At 43.3% G+C, this 18,597-nt stretch overlaps 1 protein-coding gene across 1 annotated transcript; it reads left to right on the top strand.

The window, feature by feature from the left end:
• Positions 1-664: 664 nt before the first annotated feature.
• LOC123181804 (cysteine-tryptophan domain-containing zinc finger protein 5) lies at positions 665-11,436 on the top strand. Its single transcript, XM_044594179.1, has 13 exons — positions 665-1,041; positions 3,128-3,200; positions 3,289-3,422; positions 3,522-3,845; positions 3,933-5,206; positions 5,487-5,836; positions 5,906-7,350; positions 7,437-7,597; positions 8,046-8,206; positions 8,679-8,830; positions 9,747-10,278; positions 10,408-10,541; positions 10,981-11,436. Exons 1-11 carry the CDS (start codon positions 907-909, stop codon positions 9,948-9,950), a joined length of 4,413 nt encoding a protein of 1,470 aa, XP_044450114.1. The 5' UTR covers positions 665-906; the 3' UTR covers positions 9,951-10,278; positions 10,408-10,541; positions 10,981-11,436.
• The last annotated feature ends 7,161 nt before the right edge of the window (positions 11,437-18,597 follow it).

The following is an 18,597-nucleotide window of genomic DNA, read 5'->3' as shown; positions in this document are numbered from 1 at the left end:
AAAGGCAGATTGATTTATTTTTGGTGTTCGTTGTACTGCCATGATTGAAGATGAATAGATCAAAAAATTTCTCCAAAAAGAAAAAGAAAAAGGCAGATGACTTAAGTCGGAGAAACCTAATCCCGCAGATCCCAATATATTCTGGACACGTGCACACAATCTAGATAGCAATCAGACGAGCACCGTACCCTTTTCATGGTGCACAGGAACAGGTGTTTTTGGTGTGCGCGACACCGCCACACGTCATCGATGGCTCCAAAAGGTTTTACAGCATCGTCTCATGTTTGTTGTCTGGTCTGGTTGCCACGAGTCGGACACAAATATGGCAAAACCGACCCCCATCGCGTGGCGCATCAGCGCTGGATGCTCTCACCAACACCAATCGCCTCACGTTTCCTTTCCAAGCATGTGTTGTTTCGCGCACAAGCGACGATGCGACGTGCCCTACGCCGCATTTCCCTCCCCACCCACTCCAAACAAAGAAATTCACCTCTGCTCCCCCGAGCCCCCGTCCCGGCCGCCAGACGGAGATCCCGCGGCAGCCACGCGCACGAGACAATATCTGGATCACACAGGGACCGATCCGGGAAAGAGCTAATCGCTCGCTGGTTGGATCCTGCTCCGGACTAGCAGCGCAGGTGACTAGCGGCGCCCGTGCGCGTTAACAATATTTTCCCGTCGTGAAATATTTTCCTCTTTCTCCTCCCCGCTTCCTCCGAGAAGAACACACCCAAGGCGACGAGCGAGAAAACACAGAAAAATAAAATAAAGATCTAAATAAAAAACGACGCAGGATACCCTAGGCGGCGGCGGCGGCGGTGATCTCGGCGGCGCGGCGCGGCGCGTCCGCGGTTGCCGGAGAAGCTGTTGGGGCGATCGCCGGGGATCGCTCCGCGCCGATGTAAGATGCTGGGCGGCGGGGCTCGGAGGGAGGCGGGCCACGAGGAGGGGGAGCTCGAGCTCGAGGACGGCCAGGCGTTGGGCGGCGGCCCGGACGCGGGCGGCCACGAGCTCCTTGATCCCGACTCGCTCACACACATCGTAAGCGACGCTCTCTTGCTTCGTGTTTTTTTCCTTCTCTCCGTGCGGGCGGATTGGATTGGATGGTTGATGAGCTGGTGGCACCCTGGTGTACTGTACTTGCCTCATTGTTTCGTGCACTAGTAATTGTGCTAGCTCGCTTGCAGCATTACGAATTTTTGCGTGAATTCTGCTGCGTATCAGCTGCCGGGTTTTTATTTCTGGTTCATAATGGAGGTGATTACTAACCGGTATGGTTGTTTGTATAATCCAGAACAGTTATCATGGCTGTTGTGCCCATGGGGGTTTCTGAGGTAATTGCCTGCCCCCCTGGTCAGATGAAATGTGGTTAATGTGTTGGCTTTAGCTGATTTCCTGGGAATTATGTGTTGGCTTTGGAGCTGATGCTGGGGAGTCCAGTTAGTTTCTAAGTTTTTATTCTGCCACCCCATGTTTGTTTACAGTGATTTCTGGTGCATCTTTTAAGTGAATTCAGGAGCTTTCATAATTTAACACACAAACAGGTTTTTGTCACTTGCATCGGTTTAACCCAGGATGATACTTTAACAGTTCACAGAATTGATTATATGGCTGCTTTCAGTTACATTTGCTCTTGGTCAAAACTGTCTGAGATGATTGCTGACTGTGTATAAATAGAATGAAGTAAATGGCGTGGGAGATGGGCTGATGCAGGGTGTTTTTGAGCCATGGATATGTTTTCGTGTGAAGTTCGTGCTTATCAAATAAGAGATGAATATTTATCTCGTGGTGCTAGATTCTGTTGTGATAGGTAACAGAACTGCTATGTGAAGAAGTTGTGCCAGTCGAGCCAAACCATCTGCTATTGTCTTGTAGTTGCTTTTGATAAGCTTGCTCTGGTTCTAATCTAGAGGCTCACTAAACCTGCCAAGACATAACCCATATTTGTTTTCTCGTAGAAGTCTGTCTTGTATGATCTGAAAGTATAGAAGTTTTTATAGGCGAGCGATCTGATTCTATTAATTAAGGGAACATGTTACATCATAAAGTATAAAACTATCTATAAGAAGCTCCACATTTATGCCAACTAAAGGATAGACCTATATCTTTGTTGTATTAGTTGACTACCTGTCTATTCACATGGACTCCTTTGTCAAACAAGGTACCAACCACAGTAGTAGCATAATCAAAAACCATAGTTGATGCAAATTTCTATACGATTAGATGACATCTAGTTGTATTTGACTAAAACTCTCTCTATTGACATCCTACACTTTATCATTATTTTTTTATTTCACATGTAAGCATGTGTGCTGGTAGGGTTGGTAGGATGTACAGAAATAAGAACACTGTTTTGTGCATCAGGAATTTCAGTATTAGAATGCATACAGAAAGTTTTGCTTTTGACAAAAGTATAGTCTTCTAAAAATGGATCAACTTGCCATGTACAATTAATTGGTGCTCCTGCTTGTACCGTATAATCACCATTACTCTGCATAATCACTACTAGGTGGGTGATGAGACAGATAATAGTTGCATTTTTTGGAACCTTGCAGAAATATATTATGGAATAGTTACATAGGAAGGTAGTATCATATGAGATTCTCTGTGTTTTAGAAATTTCATTTGATGTTGCATGATATGCCTGTTCCTATGCAATGGCATATTGTGGCTATGGTCTAAAAGGACATATGTACATACCATATTCCATATATCTATTCATGGTTTGCATTCTTGATCCTGCTTTCATTACTGAAAAGTGAGGTACGCGATGATGTTGCCTCTGGCATATGGAGGACGTAACTCATATGAGTTTGTTTGGATTGAGGGGATCCAATCTATCTGTGACATGGAGGTCTCAAACCTATAGGGTTCTTACCCCCTGGTTAATATTTGAATTTTTGGGAAATGTTAGAGCATGAACAATTTTGGTAGACTATATTTAACTACTGCTAATGAGGCGTAGATATTAGGTCTTCAACTTTAGTTGGTGTATATACATATATACTCTTAATAAATAGCGGCTTTCTCCCACGCATGCTCCTTATTTTATATGAACTGAACTTTTAAACAAGTACTTCTTTCTTTGTGAAAGATTTATAACTTCTAAATGAAATATGATGTACAGGATGAAAGACTTCAAAATGTGTTGGGTCATTTCCAGAAGGACTTTGAAGGTGGAGTACTTGCTGAGAACTTGGGTAAGGGGAATAAAAGCTGCACCCTGTTTGCCCTGTAGGGTTATTATTCTTGTACTGATGTATGTGAAAAATCGTTCACACTACATAGGGTCACGATATGGGGGTTATGGTTCATTCTTGCCTCCAAACCAGCATTCCCCTTCTGTCGCAACTCAATCTAGAAGCCCTACAGTTCCACCAAACCGTGGCAGTGCCTCTAGATCACCTTATGTTCCAGTGGAGGTATACTTGTGCAAATTTCACCATTGCATGTTTACTTAGTAGGATCCATGTGGTACATAAACATTAGCATCCTATTAAATTGTTCTGATGTGATTCCAGAGTGCACAGAAGAGTCATTTTGTTAAGAATGGATTAGATAGCAGGGGAAAGGATGATTATTGTCAAAGAACATCCAATGGGACCAATGGTAATCCTCAGCAACGGATGTTGAACAGAGCAGTCAATGGTCCTGAACAAAAGGCGCCGAAAATACGTATCAAGGTGAACAACAATAGACACTTTGCAAGAAATACTGCTGCTATCTACAGTGGTCTGGGCCTCGACATTTCCCCTTCCTCTTCTATGGATGACAGCCTTGATGGGTGCGCCGGGGCTCCTGAGCCGAAAAATCTGCCCGACGAATCTCCGCATACCATTTTGCAGGTTACATTTTCCCCATCAGTTTATTTGCCTTGGTAAAACCCTTTGTTGATTGATTTTAAAGAGTTAATCATTGTGTTGTTTGAACAGATAATGACCTGCCATCCTATTCCTGGAGGACTCTTGCTTTCACCCCTTACAGAAAATATTCTGGCACTGAGAAAGAAGTCAGCATCTGCAAGAAAGAAACACGAAGCACCTGCATTTGATGATGACAAAACAGAATTAAACAGAGACTGGTGTCATACGACCTCTGCTGCACAAGGTGACAAAGATCAGATGGTGCATAAATATAACTATGATGAAAAGAAGGATCATCTTCTGAATATTAAGAGTTCAAAAAGCAAGCGTGACAATTCAACGATTATGAATAATGGGACTATGCCTGATTTATTGGATATCTCAGATGATAAAGATTCAATTGTACCTGGAAGTATGCAGACAGAACAACATTCACTTGAGGCATCAGCAAAATTGGTGACTGATGTTTCAAATCATCTGAAGGAAACAAAGAATGTTCCACTGAAAGGGCGAATTAGGGACAAGATCCCTTTGAGAGATATTGAGTCAGTACATGTAAAAGCTGTTAATTTAGCAAATGATGATAATTATCCAAAGGGTAAAGCAAATTCAGAAGCATGTACAGTGAGAAATAGCTTTGACAACTTGAGCAAGGACAGTAAGACAGAACCTACACTTGGTCAAGAACTTGTTGATAAAATCAAATATGATTCTGATGGATATGATCATCGACTTTCTACAACTTCAAGTCAACCAAACAATCTTCCTCCTAGTGGTACTGCTACATCAGTTGACAGAGACAAAAGAAAAGTGGTGCATGTAAAAGATGAACCATCACAGTGCAAAAGGGAGGAATCGGGGGGTCTAGTTAATGCAGATTCCATGGATATTATCACCGAAAATGTAGGTGGAAATCCTTCTGGAATGCCGAAACGAAAAATGAAAATTTCCTCATTGCAAACTGCTCCGTCCGGGAAGAAGCTCAAGGTTAAAGCACACAAGCAATTGAGCAATGGCATCACTCGAAAATCTCATGGTGAAGATAAGAGTGTGAAGCTGGAGAAGGAGACTGTTTCATCCGGAGAAACTGATAATGGCAGGTCAGATGGTGTAAATGATGGTGACCACAAGATATCTCCCTTGAATATTGACAGATCAGCTCCTGTGCCATCAGCATGCATGACTGGAGCTATGGAATCATCTGTGGCAGTGCCTGTGGAACCTGTTTTAATAAACGAACAGTGGGTATGTTGTGATAAGTGTGAGAAATGGCGCCTTTTACCCTATTGGATGAATCCAGATGTACTTCCCAAAAAATGGCGGTGTAGCATGCAGAGTTGGTTGTAAGTTTCTGCAAGAGACATTTTCTTCAGTTTTAGTTATTTTTATGCATTTCCGTAGTATCTATATCCTCTAATTTCTCTGAATTGCAGTAACTCTGAAGTTTTCCTTCAATTCTATTTTTAGATTTTATTTGTGCAATATTTTCAAACCGTTACCTTAGAAGCTCCTGCACATATCTCTAGTTATGTGGTCATGTATAAATTTTCAGTGTGCAAGTGTTGCTCGAATATCTTGTTTACTATCTGCATGATATAATGGATAGGTATTTGTAACTTGTAGGCATGGAATGAATAACTGCAAAGTAAGCGAGGATGAGACCACAAAAGCCCTTCGTGCAATGCCCCTTGCACCTGAAAATAATATTAGTGTGGATGTTCGCCATGATATTGCTACATCAGGCGTATGCGCAGCTACGATTCCACCAACTATTCAGGGCGGTATAAAATCCATCGCTACATCAGGGACACTGAAAGTTGATTCCAGTGCAAATACATCAAATAATTTAAAGATGGGTGAGATGTCAAAATCTTCGAAGAAGCTAGAGGCTCCTACAAGTAGAAATCCTGATGATGTTGACTGCTTCCCTAAACAGAAGGGAAAACGGAAGCACATAGGATCGTCAGATGATGGTGCAAGTCTTGAGCATTTTCTCTCTTCCTAATTTCAGTCATTTGATTCTAATGGTTCAATTTATGCAGGTGAAACTGTTTCAGTAGACCGGCTGCATCCAGAATCGAAGAGCAGCAGTGTAGGATTTGATCATGATAGTCTTAGGGCATCAAAGAAAATGAAGAAGGAACCTAATGAGCCAGCCAAGCATCATCCCTCTGAGTTTGAGATTAGCAAAAGCAGTCCTTCAATCAAGGGAACTCCAAAAAGCTTACATCGGTATAGTGGTGTTTCACCTAGCATGGGAAAGTATGGTTCATCTTCATTAGTTAAGTGTAATGATGATAAAATTATCTCAAATGGGGGCATCAGGACTTCAGATGTAGGACGATCCGATGTTCCAGAATTGTCCATTAAGAATAGAAAATCGAAACAAAGGCAACTAAGCAAGCGTGGTCCGGACCCTGTAGTTAGCAATGCCTTTCCAAAGCATACCGTGGAAGAAGCTTTAAGTGAAAGTAATCATGCCAAGGAAAACCCTATGCCAGAGCTGAATTTTTTGAAGGCAGATGATAGGAAAGTTGCCCATGCCAGAGGCCCCATTGCTGGAACTGATAGTGACAAAGAGTGTTTAAGTGAGCAACACCAAGAGAATACTCATCTCCAGCAGCATTCGCTGCTCTCTCAAAACTCCATGAAGAAAAATATGTGTCATGCACAAGCATCTGCAGCTGCTACCTCCAGTTCATCTAAGGTGTCTAGCTCCCACAAGAGTAAAGTTGATTTTCAAGAAACAAGGGCCTCTCCTGTAGAGTCAGTTTCTTCTTCACCCTTGAGAACTTCCGATAAGAATCTTGTGGATCAGCATAAAAGGTATCCAAGTGCAGTTGCAGAAAAAGTACTTTCTCAAGAATCAGGAAAAAGCTGTTTGTCATTTTCCAAGGAAAAAAATGATTTTGGATCTGGTTCCAATCATGCTAAGGCTCATGGTTCTGGCTGCCTCAGTGGAGATATGCATCATCATGTTTTGAAGGATGGGGAGTTGCAGAAGGATAAACAAGACAATGAATGCTCAAAAAATGAAGATTCTGGACTTGGTACAAGGAATGGTCTGTTGAATCCAGTGAAGGTACAGAAAGTTAATTCACACGTCCTTTCAATACGTGGCAATGGTGATGACAAACTGCCACCATCCCTTCAAAACGGGAAAACACCACCTCATCTGAGTTCAAACCAATGTGACCATGCAAAGTTGACTTCTGGTAAACATCCAGTACAGGTTAAGCCTGATAAAGGGGATGCAGAACAGAAGGATATGAAAACAAATCCATCAACTGTTAAAGGAAGCAAGCAGCAGCCAGCATTAAATGATTCATCAAATGGCGATCTCTTGTACAAGGCAAAGCAACTAAAGAAGGCTGTTCTTGAAAATACAAAACAAGCAACTCTTAGTCGTGATGCTTTGAATCCAGTAAACACATCTGTGCTACTGAAGGAGGCTCGGGATTTGAAGCACTTGTCTAAACGTTTAAAGGTTTGAATATTTAGTAAATTACTCGAAACCTTTGTGTCTATGTTTTCATCCAGAGTGTTGCCCCTCATGTGCATCCCTTGTTGCAGGAAAAGGGAGATGACCTTGAGAGTGCTAACATGTGCTTTGAGGCTGGCCTGAAATTTCTCCATGTTGCATCTCTGTTGGAAGCTCCGAGTATTGATAGCTCCAAGCAAGGGGATTCTATACAAGCTATGAGACTATATTCCGAAACAGGAAACCTCTGTGGGTAAGCAACAATGCCGTCTCTTTAAGATTCAGACAGTATGTCTATCTGTTAATAGTATTTGGTTTGATATACCCTATCTTCATGGCTACTTATTCCTGTAGCTAGTATTTTAGGGCTTCCATCCTTTGTAATCACATGTTGCTTTCTTGCGGACAAGCCTTCATATTTACTCCCTCCGTTCCTAAATATAAGTCTTTTTAGAGATTCCAGTATGGACTACATACGGAGCAAAATGAGTGAATCTACACTCTAAACTATGTCTATATACATCCGTATGTAGTCTATATTGAAGTCTCTAAAAAGACTTATATTCAGGAACGGAGGGAGTAGTTGCTAATTGATGGCAGTTCTACTTATTTCCTCAACTTTTACATACATATTTTAATGCCATATGATTCTCACCTGCAATGAACTATACTAATGTTTCACTGTTGATTTGTTTCATTAGATTTTGTGCCCGTGAATTTGAGCGGCTTAAGAAAATGGCAAGTGCTGCTTTGGCCTATAAATGTGTGGAAGTGGCATATATGAAGGCTGCCTTCTACAAACATCCTGGTGCTATTAAAGACAAACATGCATTGCAAGCAACATCTTTGATGGTTCCTCCAGGTTTTCCCTCGAGTTGCGTAGTTATTCAAATAATTCTTGCAACCTGTCATAATAAGGGCCTGCTTGAGTGTTTGGTTTGAGAAATAGATTGGTCTATCATGAGGCAAGTGATCCAAAAAAAATCGGTTAACCTTATTCCTCAACTTTTATAGAATTGCATGGTGATGAACCAATACACCTTATTTTCCGATCACACATAAAGTCCACTTTAAGGGTTATTAACGGATGATCCTAGGACTGACACATTCCTCGAACCAAATATACCTCCAAATTAGGCACACTTAGTGTCTGGTCGATATTAATAAAGCGGAAGTGTGTCAGCTTTTATTTGGAAGTTATCTTTCCCGTGAGATTTATTAGACAAAGGCAACCTTCATTTTATCTTTGTCATATCAATGCGAATAAGTTCGCCATTCATCTTTATTTGAAACGATTGACCTTCTGATTGTTTAATTTCTTCTTTTTGGGCTAGCTGAGTCACCGTCATCTTCTGCCTCAGATGTTGATAATCTGAATAACCAGAGTACAGCTGCTAAGGCTATTTCAAGAGCTTTGTACTCTCCTAAAATTGGTGGCAATTCCATACCCCGGAACAATCATCACTTGATGGGGTTGCTTGCTTATGTAAGTTACTGTTTTTGACATTCAGTATCAGTATCATGAGTCCTATTAGATTTGTTGGAGCTAAGGCTTTTGATAAATGTGAACTGACTGTTGGTTGATAACTTATAAAAACTTAGCATTGCGCAAGCTAGTAATTCTCTATTCGGTGATTTATTATTCAGTTTACTGCAAAACAATGCATTTTTTGCTGTAGAAACATGATATTCTCATGGAGCTTAATGATTGCAAAAAAAATCATCTCGCTTCCTGTTCTGGCAGAATGTTTTTCCGTGATCTCTTCAGTTTGCTAGATAAGGTGAAGTATGGCACCTAATGGTACTGAAGAGTGGATATATAATTAGAAAAACTAACTGTCTGCTGAAAATTAATGATGAAGGGCATCCAACTTCTCCTTTTGTTTCTCTATCTAAGTATGTGACAGGCCACTACCTACCAAAAATATGTCCCTCATATATGGTAAAAACTAGAATATTACTTCCTTCTATTCCACATCAGATTAGTTTGACTTCATTCTCGCACAGACGGTGTAGTCATTTGCTCTTATTGTGCAAATGCACTTGTTTTACAACTGCAGTGGCATTGCCTGCACTAATTTCTAGTAGTTCAGAATAATTAGGTCTTGTTAATGGAAACGAATTGAAAGATGCTACTGGATACTTTATATTCCAGGTAATTCAAATTTAAAGAATACTAATAATCTTCAACTATTTGGTTTTATGTTACAAGTTATCTTGTTAGTTCAGGCTGACTAGTTATCTAATTCATGGTAACTAAAAGACAACATATATCCCGGTCACTGAAGTACTGAACTACTCTAATACACTGCAATGCATCACAAAATTTCTTTATGATCATTCAGTAAAATGTCTGTTCAATTTGCTAATAGAGTATTTTATTTCTTGACTGTTCTTTGCAGGCAGATGACATAAATTATGCATTTGACGGAACCAGAAAATCACAAAGTTCATTAGCTGCTTATGTTACTGATATTGGAAAGGGTCAGGCTGATGGTATTGCTCTTGTTAGGGAAGTCCTTGAATTCAGTTTTCACAATGTCAAGGGCCTGCTACAACTGATTCGCCATTCATTGGAATCCATCAACCATGAAGGTGTTAAATAATAGAACAAACATTTTTCCTGTGAATAGTGATATATGATGGCAGGTTGCTTCGGCATTTCTGTTATAATGGTACCACCAAATGGGTGTAAGCGTGAACTGGGATGAATCAGTATATTAGTGTGAATGAAGGGAGAAGGGGTCACATTGCCATCGTTATTGCCTGGAAATATTCTTTTAGGGTGATCATTTTGACCTCTGCCAAATGGGTTTTAAACCAAGAGTTAGCCTGCAGATGTAAATTGCTACATTCCAAGTTCTCAGTTTTGATGTATGTTGAGTTACGCAATTCAAGTTATTGAAGGCAACCCGACTGTTAACTGTTGTACCGGTAAGAAATATTTGTGAAATTTCCCTTTTCTTTCTTTCTTTGGAACATTGCATCCTTCTCATGCCTGAGTGCCCTCTACTGCCTTGCATCTATGTTTATTTGTCACGGATGTAATGATTTGTTAAACAGGGAGAAGATTGCAGTAGGAGCATGTTAAACCTACAAACTTTTAAATGAGTGGCCACAGAACCTTAGGTGAGGGCTCAGAAGAGCGGTCTAATTCCCCCCTTCTGCAATTGGTCTATTTATGAAGGTTCCAACAGGCAAGAATCTCCACCATCCCTCAATAGCTATTTGCTGAGTTTAATCATGCATTTTTAATTGATAATTACAAGGAAAAAGTTTTGCATGATTGCATCTTGTTGGTGTTTCTGCACTAGATATGTTTGATAGTCCATCGAGTAACAACGGTGGCAAACTAAATGTATGCGATTCCTTTTTCTGATTATCATGGAGAAAAGGGGAACATGAACTTTAATCGGTGTTAACCAACAGCATGCAATGATTAATTGTGATTACTTGTTCGAGAAAAACTAATTTGTGCTTCCTATTTGAATTTGTTTGAAGCCTTTTTTGTAAAAGCCATGGTAACTTTAGTAAACTCTGGCCAGGTCTGGTGGAAATTTATGTACCAGTCTAATTACATGTTTATAGCTTTAGTGATGTAGGAAGAAGCACATTGACCTCTCTGCTGTGTTTCAGTTTGGGAGACACACCGGGAGATGAAACCGCTAATGAGCAAACTCGCAGAGGCTGGACGAGGACGTCGGCAACCACCTGACTCTTAAATTTGTGTACATATGCATCACCTTAAGCTAATTGCTGCCCATTTTTGCCCCATACCTGTGTACATTTACATAGAACATCACAGTAAACAAATGTTTTTTTTACCGATTTTGGTTGACATGTGTTGTTCTTGTTACCTGACAATGTTTTGCTTAGAATTAACTGATTATAGAGGCACCATGTAACCAAATGTTTTTTTCTTTTTTTGCTGCTGGAAGCACAATTTTTGGGCTGACCTAACAACAAATGATGACGGCAGTGTGTGCTTGTCTGACTGTTGTTCGGGGTCCTGCTTCAGCGATGCCGTTGTAATGACGTATGAGTGATGTAAATGCTCCTGCTGTTATTAAGAAAGAAAGGCATTTTTTTTAACTGCTCGTCTTTGGGTTGCTTTTGTTGTTGGTGCTGCATTGAGAGGATTAGGAATAACGCGTAGGCCAGCTTTCGAGAAATTGAAATGTCATGCTTTGTGGACGGATCCTTCCTGCATAAATTGAAAAGTCGATTTGTTTTGTACCGAGCAAATCGAGTCATATACATCAATCTATCACAGGTTCTAGAATTTAAAAACTGCAAAAAAAAGTTATCTCCCGATGAAGCTTGATTAGACATCGGGTGGTAGCGAATGTGTGTAGATTGAGCACCATGGTTACCACTCCAAGCGCTGAGCCATGAGAACAGTATACATGACACCGTCGCAAATTTTACGAAGACAAGATATCAACGTCATTAACATCTCGTCGTGTCATAAAAATACAGCACGATAACTAAATTGGAAATATCCGCTATGAACTATGCCAAATATGGAAAATCCCTTTCTGAGCCTGGGCTCATCTGCACCCGTGTTGAATAAAAAAAATCAAAACAAATACTAAACAAATTAAAAAAATTCCAATTTTTTTCCTACGGTAGACAATTTGATGCGTGAGGTCTGCGCTAATTTTCAAATCATTTGGACAACTGAGAAACTCTCGGCAAAAAAGACAAATTCGGGGTCTATAAAACAGTTTATTGTTCATGTACTATTTTGACCCGATTTGTCTTTTTTGCTGAGAGCTACTCAGATATCCAAATGAACTAAAATTTGGAGCGAACCTCACGCAATAAATTGTCTACCATGGGAAAAAATGGATTTTTTTTGAATTTTTCTAGTATTTGTTTTGAATTTTTTCAGGCCGAGTGCAGATGAGCCTGGGCACCGAATCGCTGCACCAAATATCTACTACTTTCCTTCTCTATCTACTTTATCTATCTATATACTACTTAAAAAAAGAGTAGCGTTCCTTTTTCTGTCGGCAGAACGGTTCGTCAACCGGTTCTCTCCCTTCCCACCATGTTTCTCGATCGATTTTTTTGTCGAACTAGTTTTTTTGTCCCGTCACACCCTTTGTCTGCACCTTACCCAGTATGCTAATCAATCACCTTAATTTACTTATCTTTGAGATAAATTGCACATTAATTTACTTGCCACACATTTTATCAAATTATAACACAGATGTCGGGGCTCTGGGACCGGGGGTACCCAGGCCCGTCTGCCTACGGTCCATCGCGTGGCATCGTCTCGCGAGGGCCCCCGCCTCGCGAGGCGAACTACATCAAGGCCTCACGAGAGCCTCCCGCAGGGCGGTCTCCTGAGGTGGCCTCACGAGGCCCCTCGCGGGCGGATACTTCTAGGCTCGCCACCTAGCCTCATGAGGCGCGTGGTGACGTGAGCCATGACGAGCGGAGCCAGGAGGGCGCCAGCGGGCGCAAGTAAGGACACTTTCCTCTTTGGTGCTAAGGAGGCAAGGACGTGCGCGGGTTCCTGAGGAATCCCCTAAAGGTTGCCATTCCGATGCAACGAGACCAAGACCACGGGCACGTCAGGACGGAGATCATCACCGAGCCCACCAACGCGTCACGACCAGAAACTTTGCAGGCGAAGACCACCATTAGTCAGGATAAGTTGTACTACTGCCCCCCTTCAAAATTGACCGTTGTGGTATCCCTTCCCGCCTAAAGCCTTGGGGGAAGAGGATTGGGCCAGTATAAGTATAGGCCATCCTCCACCGTAGAGAGGGAGGGAGAGAGAAGTGAGATCGGTCGAGACCACCAAATCCATTCACCCCCCGAGCCCTCGCGAGCCAACTCACCCCTTGTACTAGTTCATACCCATCCTCCTCGCGAGGCAATCCACCACAAAGTAGGAGTAGGGTATTACACCGCAAGGTGGCCCGAACCTAGGTAAATCATCGTGTTCCTTTCTAAAGGAAATATGCCCTAGAGGCAATAAATAAAGTTGTTATTGTTGGGGAACGTAGTAATTTCAAAATTTTCCTACGCACACACAGGATCATGGTGATGCATAGCAACGAGAGGGGAGAGTGTGTCCACATACCCTCGTAGACCGAAAGCGGAAGCGTTAGCACAACGCGGTTGATGTAGTCGTACGTCTTCACGATCCGACCGATCCAAGTACCGAACGCACGGCACCTCCGAGTTCAGCACACGTTCAACTCAATGACGTCCCGCGAGCTTCGATCCAGCAAAGCTTCGCCGGAGAGTTTTGTCAGCACGACGGCGTGACGACGGTGATGATGATGCTACCGACGCAGGGCTTCGCCTAAGCACCGCTACGATATGATCGAGGTGGATTATGGTGGAGGGGGGCACCGCACACGGCTGGGAGAGATCAACAGATCAACTTGTGTGTCTAGAGGTGCCCCCTGCCCCCGTATATAAAGGAGCAAGGGGAAGGCTGGCCGACCCCTGTAGGAACGCCAGGAGGAGTCCTCCTCCTCCTAGTAGGAGTAGGACTCCCCTCTTTCCTACTCCTACTAGGAGGGGGAAAGGAAGGGGGAGAGGGAGAAGGAAAAGGGGGCGCCGCCCCCCCTCTGCTAGTCCAGTTCGGACCAGAGGGTGAGGGGCGCGCGGCCTGCCCTAGGCCAGCCCTCTCTCTCCCCACTAAGGCCCATAAGGCCCACTATTTCTCCCGGGGGGGTTCCGGTAACCCTCCAGCACTCCGGTTTTCTCCGAAACCACCCGGAACACTTCCGGTGTCCGAATATAGTCGTCCAATATATCGATCTTTACGTCTCGACCATTTCGAGACTCCTCGTCTTGTCTGTGATCATATCCGGGACTCCAAACTACCTTTGGTACATCAAAACACAAAAACTCATAATACCGATCGTCACCGAACTTTAAGCGCGCGGACCCTACGGGTTCAAGAACTATGTAGACATGACCGAGACATGTCTCCGGTCAATAACCAATAGCGGAACCTGGATGCTCATATTGGCTCCCACATATTCTACGAAGATCTTTATCGGTCAAACCGCATAACAACATACGTTGTTCCCTTTGTCATCGGTATGTTACTTGCCCAAGATTCGATCGTCGGTATCTCAATACCTAGCTCAATCTCGTTACCGGTAAGTCTCTTTACTCGTTACGTAATGCATCATCCCACAACTAACTCATTAGTCACATTGCTTTCAAGGCTTATTGTGATGTGCATTACCGAGAGGGCCCAGAGATGCCTCTCCGACAATCGGAGCGACAAATCCTAATCTCGATCTATGCCAACTCAACAAGTACCATCGGAGACACCTGTAGAGCACCTTTATAATCACCCAGTTACATTGTGACGTTTGGTAGCACACAAAGTGTTCCTCCAGTAATCGGGAGTTGCATAATCTCATAGTCATAGGAACATGTATAAGTCATGAAGAAAGCAATAGCAGTAAACTAAACGATCAAGTGCTAAGCTAACGGAAAGGGTCAAGTCAATCACATCATTCTCCTAATGATGTGATCCCGTTAATGAAATGACAACTCATGTCTATGGTTAGGAAACTTAACCATCTTTGATTAACGAGCTAGTCAAGTAGAGGCATACTAGTGACACTATGTTTGTCTATGTATTCACACATGTATTATGTTTCCGGTTAATACAATTCTAGCATGAATAATAAACATTTATCATGAAATGAGGAAATAAATAATAACTTTATTATTGCCTCTAGGGCATATTTCCTTCAGTCTCCCACTTGCACTAGAGTCAATAATCTAGATTACATAGTAATGATTTTAACACCCATGGAGTTTTGGTGCTGATCATGTTTTGCTCGTGGAAGAGGCTTAGTCAACGGGTCTGCAACATTCAGATCCGTATGTATCTTGCAAATCTCTATGTCTCCCACCTGGACTTGATCCCGGATGGAATTGAAGCGTCTCTTGATGTGCTTGGTTCTTTTGTGAAATATGGATTCCTTTGCCAAGGCAATTGCACCAGTATTGTCACAAAAGATTTTCATTGGTCCCGATGCACTAGGTATGCCACCTAGATCGGATACGAACTCCTTCATCCAGACTCCTTCATTTGCTGCTTCCGAAGCAGCTATGTACTCCGCTTCACACATAGATCCTGCCACGACGCTTTGTTTAGAACTGCACCAACTGACAGCTCCACCGTTCAATGTAAACACGTATCCGGTTTGTGATTTAGAATTGTCCGGATCAGTGTCAAAGCTTGCATCGACGTAACCATTTACGACTAGCTCTTTGTCACCTCCATAAACAAGAAACATATCCTTAGTCCTTTTAAGGTATTTCAGGATGTTCTTGACCGCTGTCCAGTGATCCACTCCTGGATTACTTTGGTACCTCCCTGCTAAGCTAATAGCAAGGCACACATCAGGTCTGGTACACATCATTACATACAAGACTATGAGATTATGCAACTCCCGAATACCGGAGGAACACTTTGTGTGCTACCAAACGTCACAACGTAACTGGGTGATTATAAAGGTGCTCTACAGGTGTCTCCGATGGTACTTGTTGAGTTGGCATAGATCGAGATTAGGATTTGTCACTCCGATTGTCGGAGAGGTATCTCTGGGCCCTCTCGGTAATGCACATCACTATAAGCCTTGCAAGCAATGTGACTAATGAGTTAGTTGCGGGATGATACATTACGGAACGAGTAAAGAGACTTGCTGGTAACGAGATTGAACTAGGTATTGAGATACCGACGATCGAATCTCGGGCAAGTAACATACCGATGACAAAGGGAACAACGTATGTTGTTATGCGGTTTGACCGATAAAGATCTTCATAGAATATGTGGGAGCCAATATGAGCATCCAGGTTCCGCTATTGGTTATTGACCGGAGACGTATCTCGGTCATGTCTACATAGTTCTCGAACCCGTAGGGTCCGCACGCTTAACGTTCGGTGACGATCGGTATTACGAGTTTATGTGTTTTGATGTACCGAAGGTAGTTCGGAGTACCGGATATGATCACAGACATGACTAGGGGTCTCGAAATGGTCGATACATAAAGATCGATATATTGGATGGCTATGTTTGGACATCGGAATGGTTCCGGGTGAGTTCGTGCATTTACCGGAGTACCGGGAGGTTACCGGACCCCCGGGGAGTCAATGGGCCTTAATGGGCCATAGTGGAAAGGAGAAGGAGGCGGCCAAGGTGGGGGCACGCCCCCCCAAGCCCAATCCGAATTGGGAGGGGGGCCGGCCCCCCTTTCCTTCTCTTCTTCTCCCCCTTCCTTCCCTCTCCTACTCCAACTAGGGAAACGGGAATCCTACTCCCACCGGGAGTAGGACTCCCCCCTTGGGCGCGCCTAGGAGGCTGGCCCTCTCCCCCTCTGAAAGAACATGTGGTGCCCCCATGTTTGGTTTTGGTAATTGATGACAATCTCTATGGACTAATGGTTGCCTTGAGTTACATTTGAAGGATTTGTCCATAGGCATTTCTTGAAGTTCATGTGTTGGTTTCAAGGAGTTTATGTGGTGATCAAGGTGTTATTAAGGAATTATCCAAAGATTGGTCATGTGAGAGTTGAGCTTATTGCAAGCATGTCTTGGAGAAGAAGATTGTGTGATCATTCATGTATATCTTCAAGACATCATACAAAAGAAGAGAGTTGAAAAGATTCAAGGTTGATCAAGACTAAGTCAAGAGTGAATCAACTTGATCAACTCACAAAGCGTAGAAGATGTACCGAGAGGGATCAAGCAATCCCATGGTGTGGTAAGCATTGTCAATTACGCTTTGTGTACTAACCCATGATCTTCGTGAGAGTTCTTTGTGGGGTTAGGTTGCGGTGTGCAAGTTCAAGTGAAGCATCATGAAAGATATCAAATGCTTGAAGCTTGCCGTCCATTGTGGTGACAATGGACTTGTGAAGATGTTGCGGTGTGCAAGTTCAAGTGAAGCATCATGAAGAGATCAAATGCTTGAAGCTTGCCGTCCATTGTGGTGACAATGGACTTGTGAAGATGTGCGGAAGAGTGGCTCACCCATAGTGGAGTATGGGGGAGCAATCAACTAGTCTTCATCGAGCCAACGCAACCAAGAAAGGTGGTCCAACTTGAGGGAGTCAAGATCATCATCATCTAGCTCAAGTGGACCATGTGCAAGGCAAAGGTTTGCCCTTGATAGGTTTTCTATTTTACCGGTCTCGTGATGGTAGTTGGGAGAGCGGGTTATAGGATCGATTGCCGTACTATCAAGGGGGGCTCTCGATGAGTAGCTTGATCGTATCATTCGTAGAGAGCTCAAACCATTGCATCCTTGCATCATCTTTCTTGGTTCTTGTTTGGTTCTTCTCTTTGTGAGTTTTGGAGCTTATGGTCATCTTGATGACAAGCTCGAGTTCATCGAAAACGGAGTTCACTCGCATCTTCTATGATGTTTTCGATGTTGGAAGGTTATGCCGGTTCTTCTCGGTTGGAGGTTTCACTCCTCTATTTTGTTGGCATACCTTCCTTGCCTCTTCTTACTATAACCAGTCGCTGTTTTGATGCTACTCGTCGTCTTGTATCCAACAAGCTTGAGTTTGCTCAATTCGGAGCTCATATGCAGAAGTTATGGCAGTTTTGGTTTCCCGTGGAGTATTCTTGTTTTCGTGGAAGTGGCTTTAGGATGGTCCCAGCGGTAGTACCGCGGTACCCAGCGGTAGTACCGCTTAGGGGTCACAAGCGGCAGTACCGCTCCGCAGCGGTAGTACCGCTGGTGGGTCCTCAGCAGTAGTACCGCTACGGTACTAGGCCCCTACCGCGTCGACTCGAGGGGTCATTTTTCGTGTCGGATAGTGCGGTACTTCGCAGCGGCAGTAGGGAGGCAGTACCGCTCACGAGCGGTAGTACCGCCCAACCACCACGGTAGTACCGCTCGGGTCTGTCACTCTCCTGCCCTCCAGACTCCACGGTAGTACCGCCCGGGGGAGCGGTAGTACCGCTGTGATCAGCGGTAGTACCGCTGCCTCCTGCGGTAGTACCACCCTCTGCGGGGCTGTTTTGGGGGTAACGGTTGGATTGTTCCCCCCACTATATAAGGGGGTCTTCTTCCCCATTCTACCTTATCCTTTGAGCTCGTGTTCTTCCCCCATTGTTGACCTTCTTCGAGCTTGCTAACTCTCAATCCCTCCATGGATTCTTGCTAGTTTTTGAGGGAAAAGAGAGAGGAGATCTAGATCCACATTTCCACCAATCACTTTCTCCTCTATGTGAGGGGAACCCCTTGGA

The sequence above is a fragment of the Triticum aestivum genome, chromosome 1D (genome assembly GCF_018294505.1).
Source record: "Triticum aestivum cultivar Chinese Spring chromosome 1D, IWGSC CS RefSeq v2.1, whole genome shotgun sequence".
Taxonomy (NCBI): domain Eukaryota; kingdom Viridiplantae; phylum Streptophyta; class Magnoliopsida; order Poales; family Poaceae; genus Triticum; species Triticum aestivum.
Note: the sequence above shows the minus strand (reverse complement) of the source record. Positions and strands in the feature narration are given on the sequence as shown.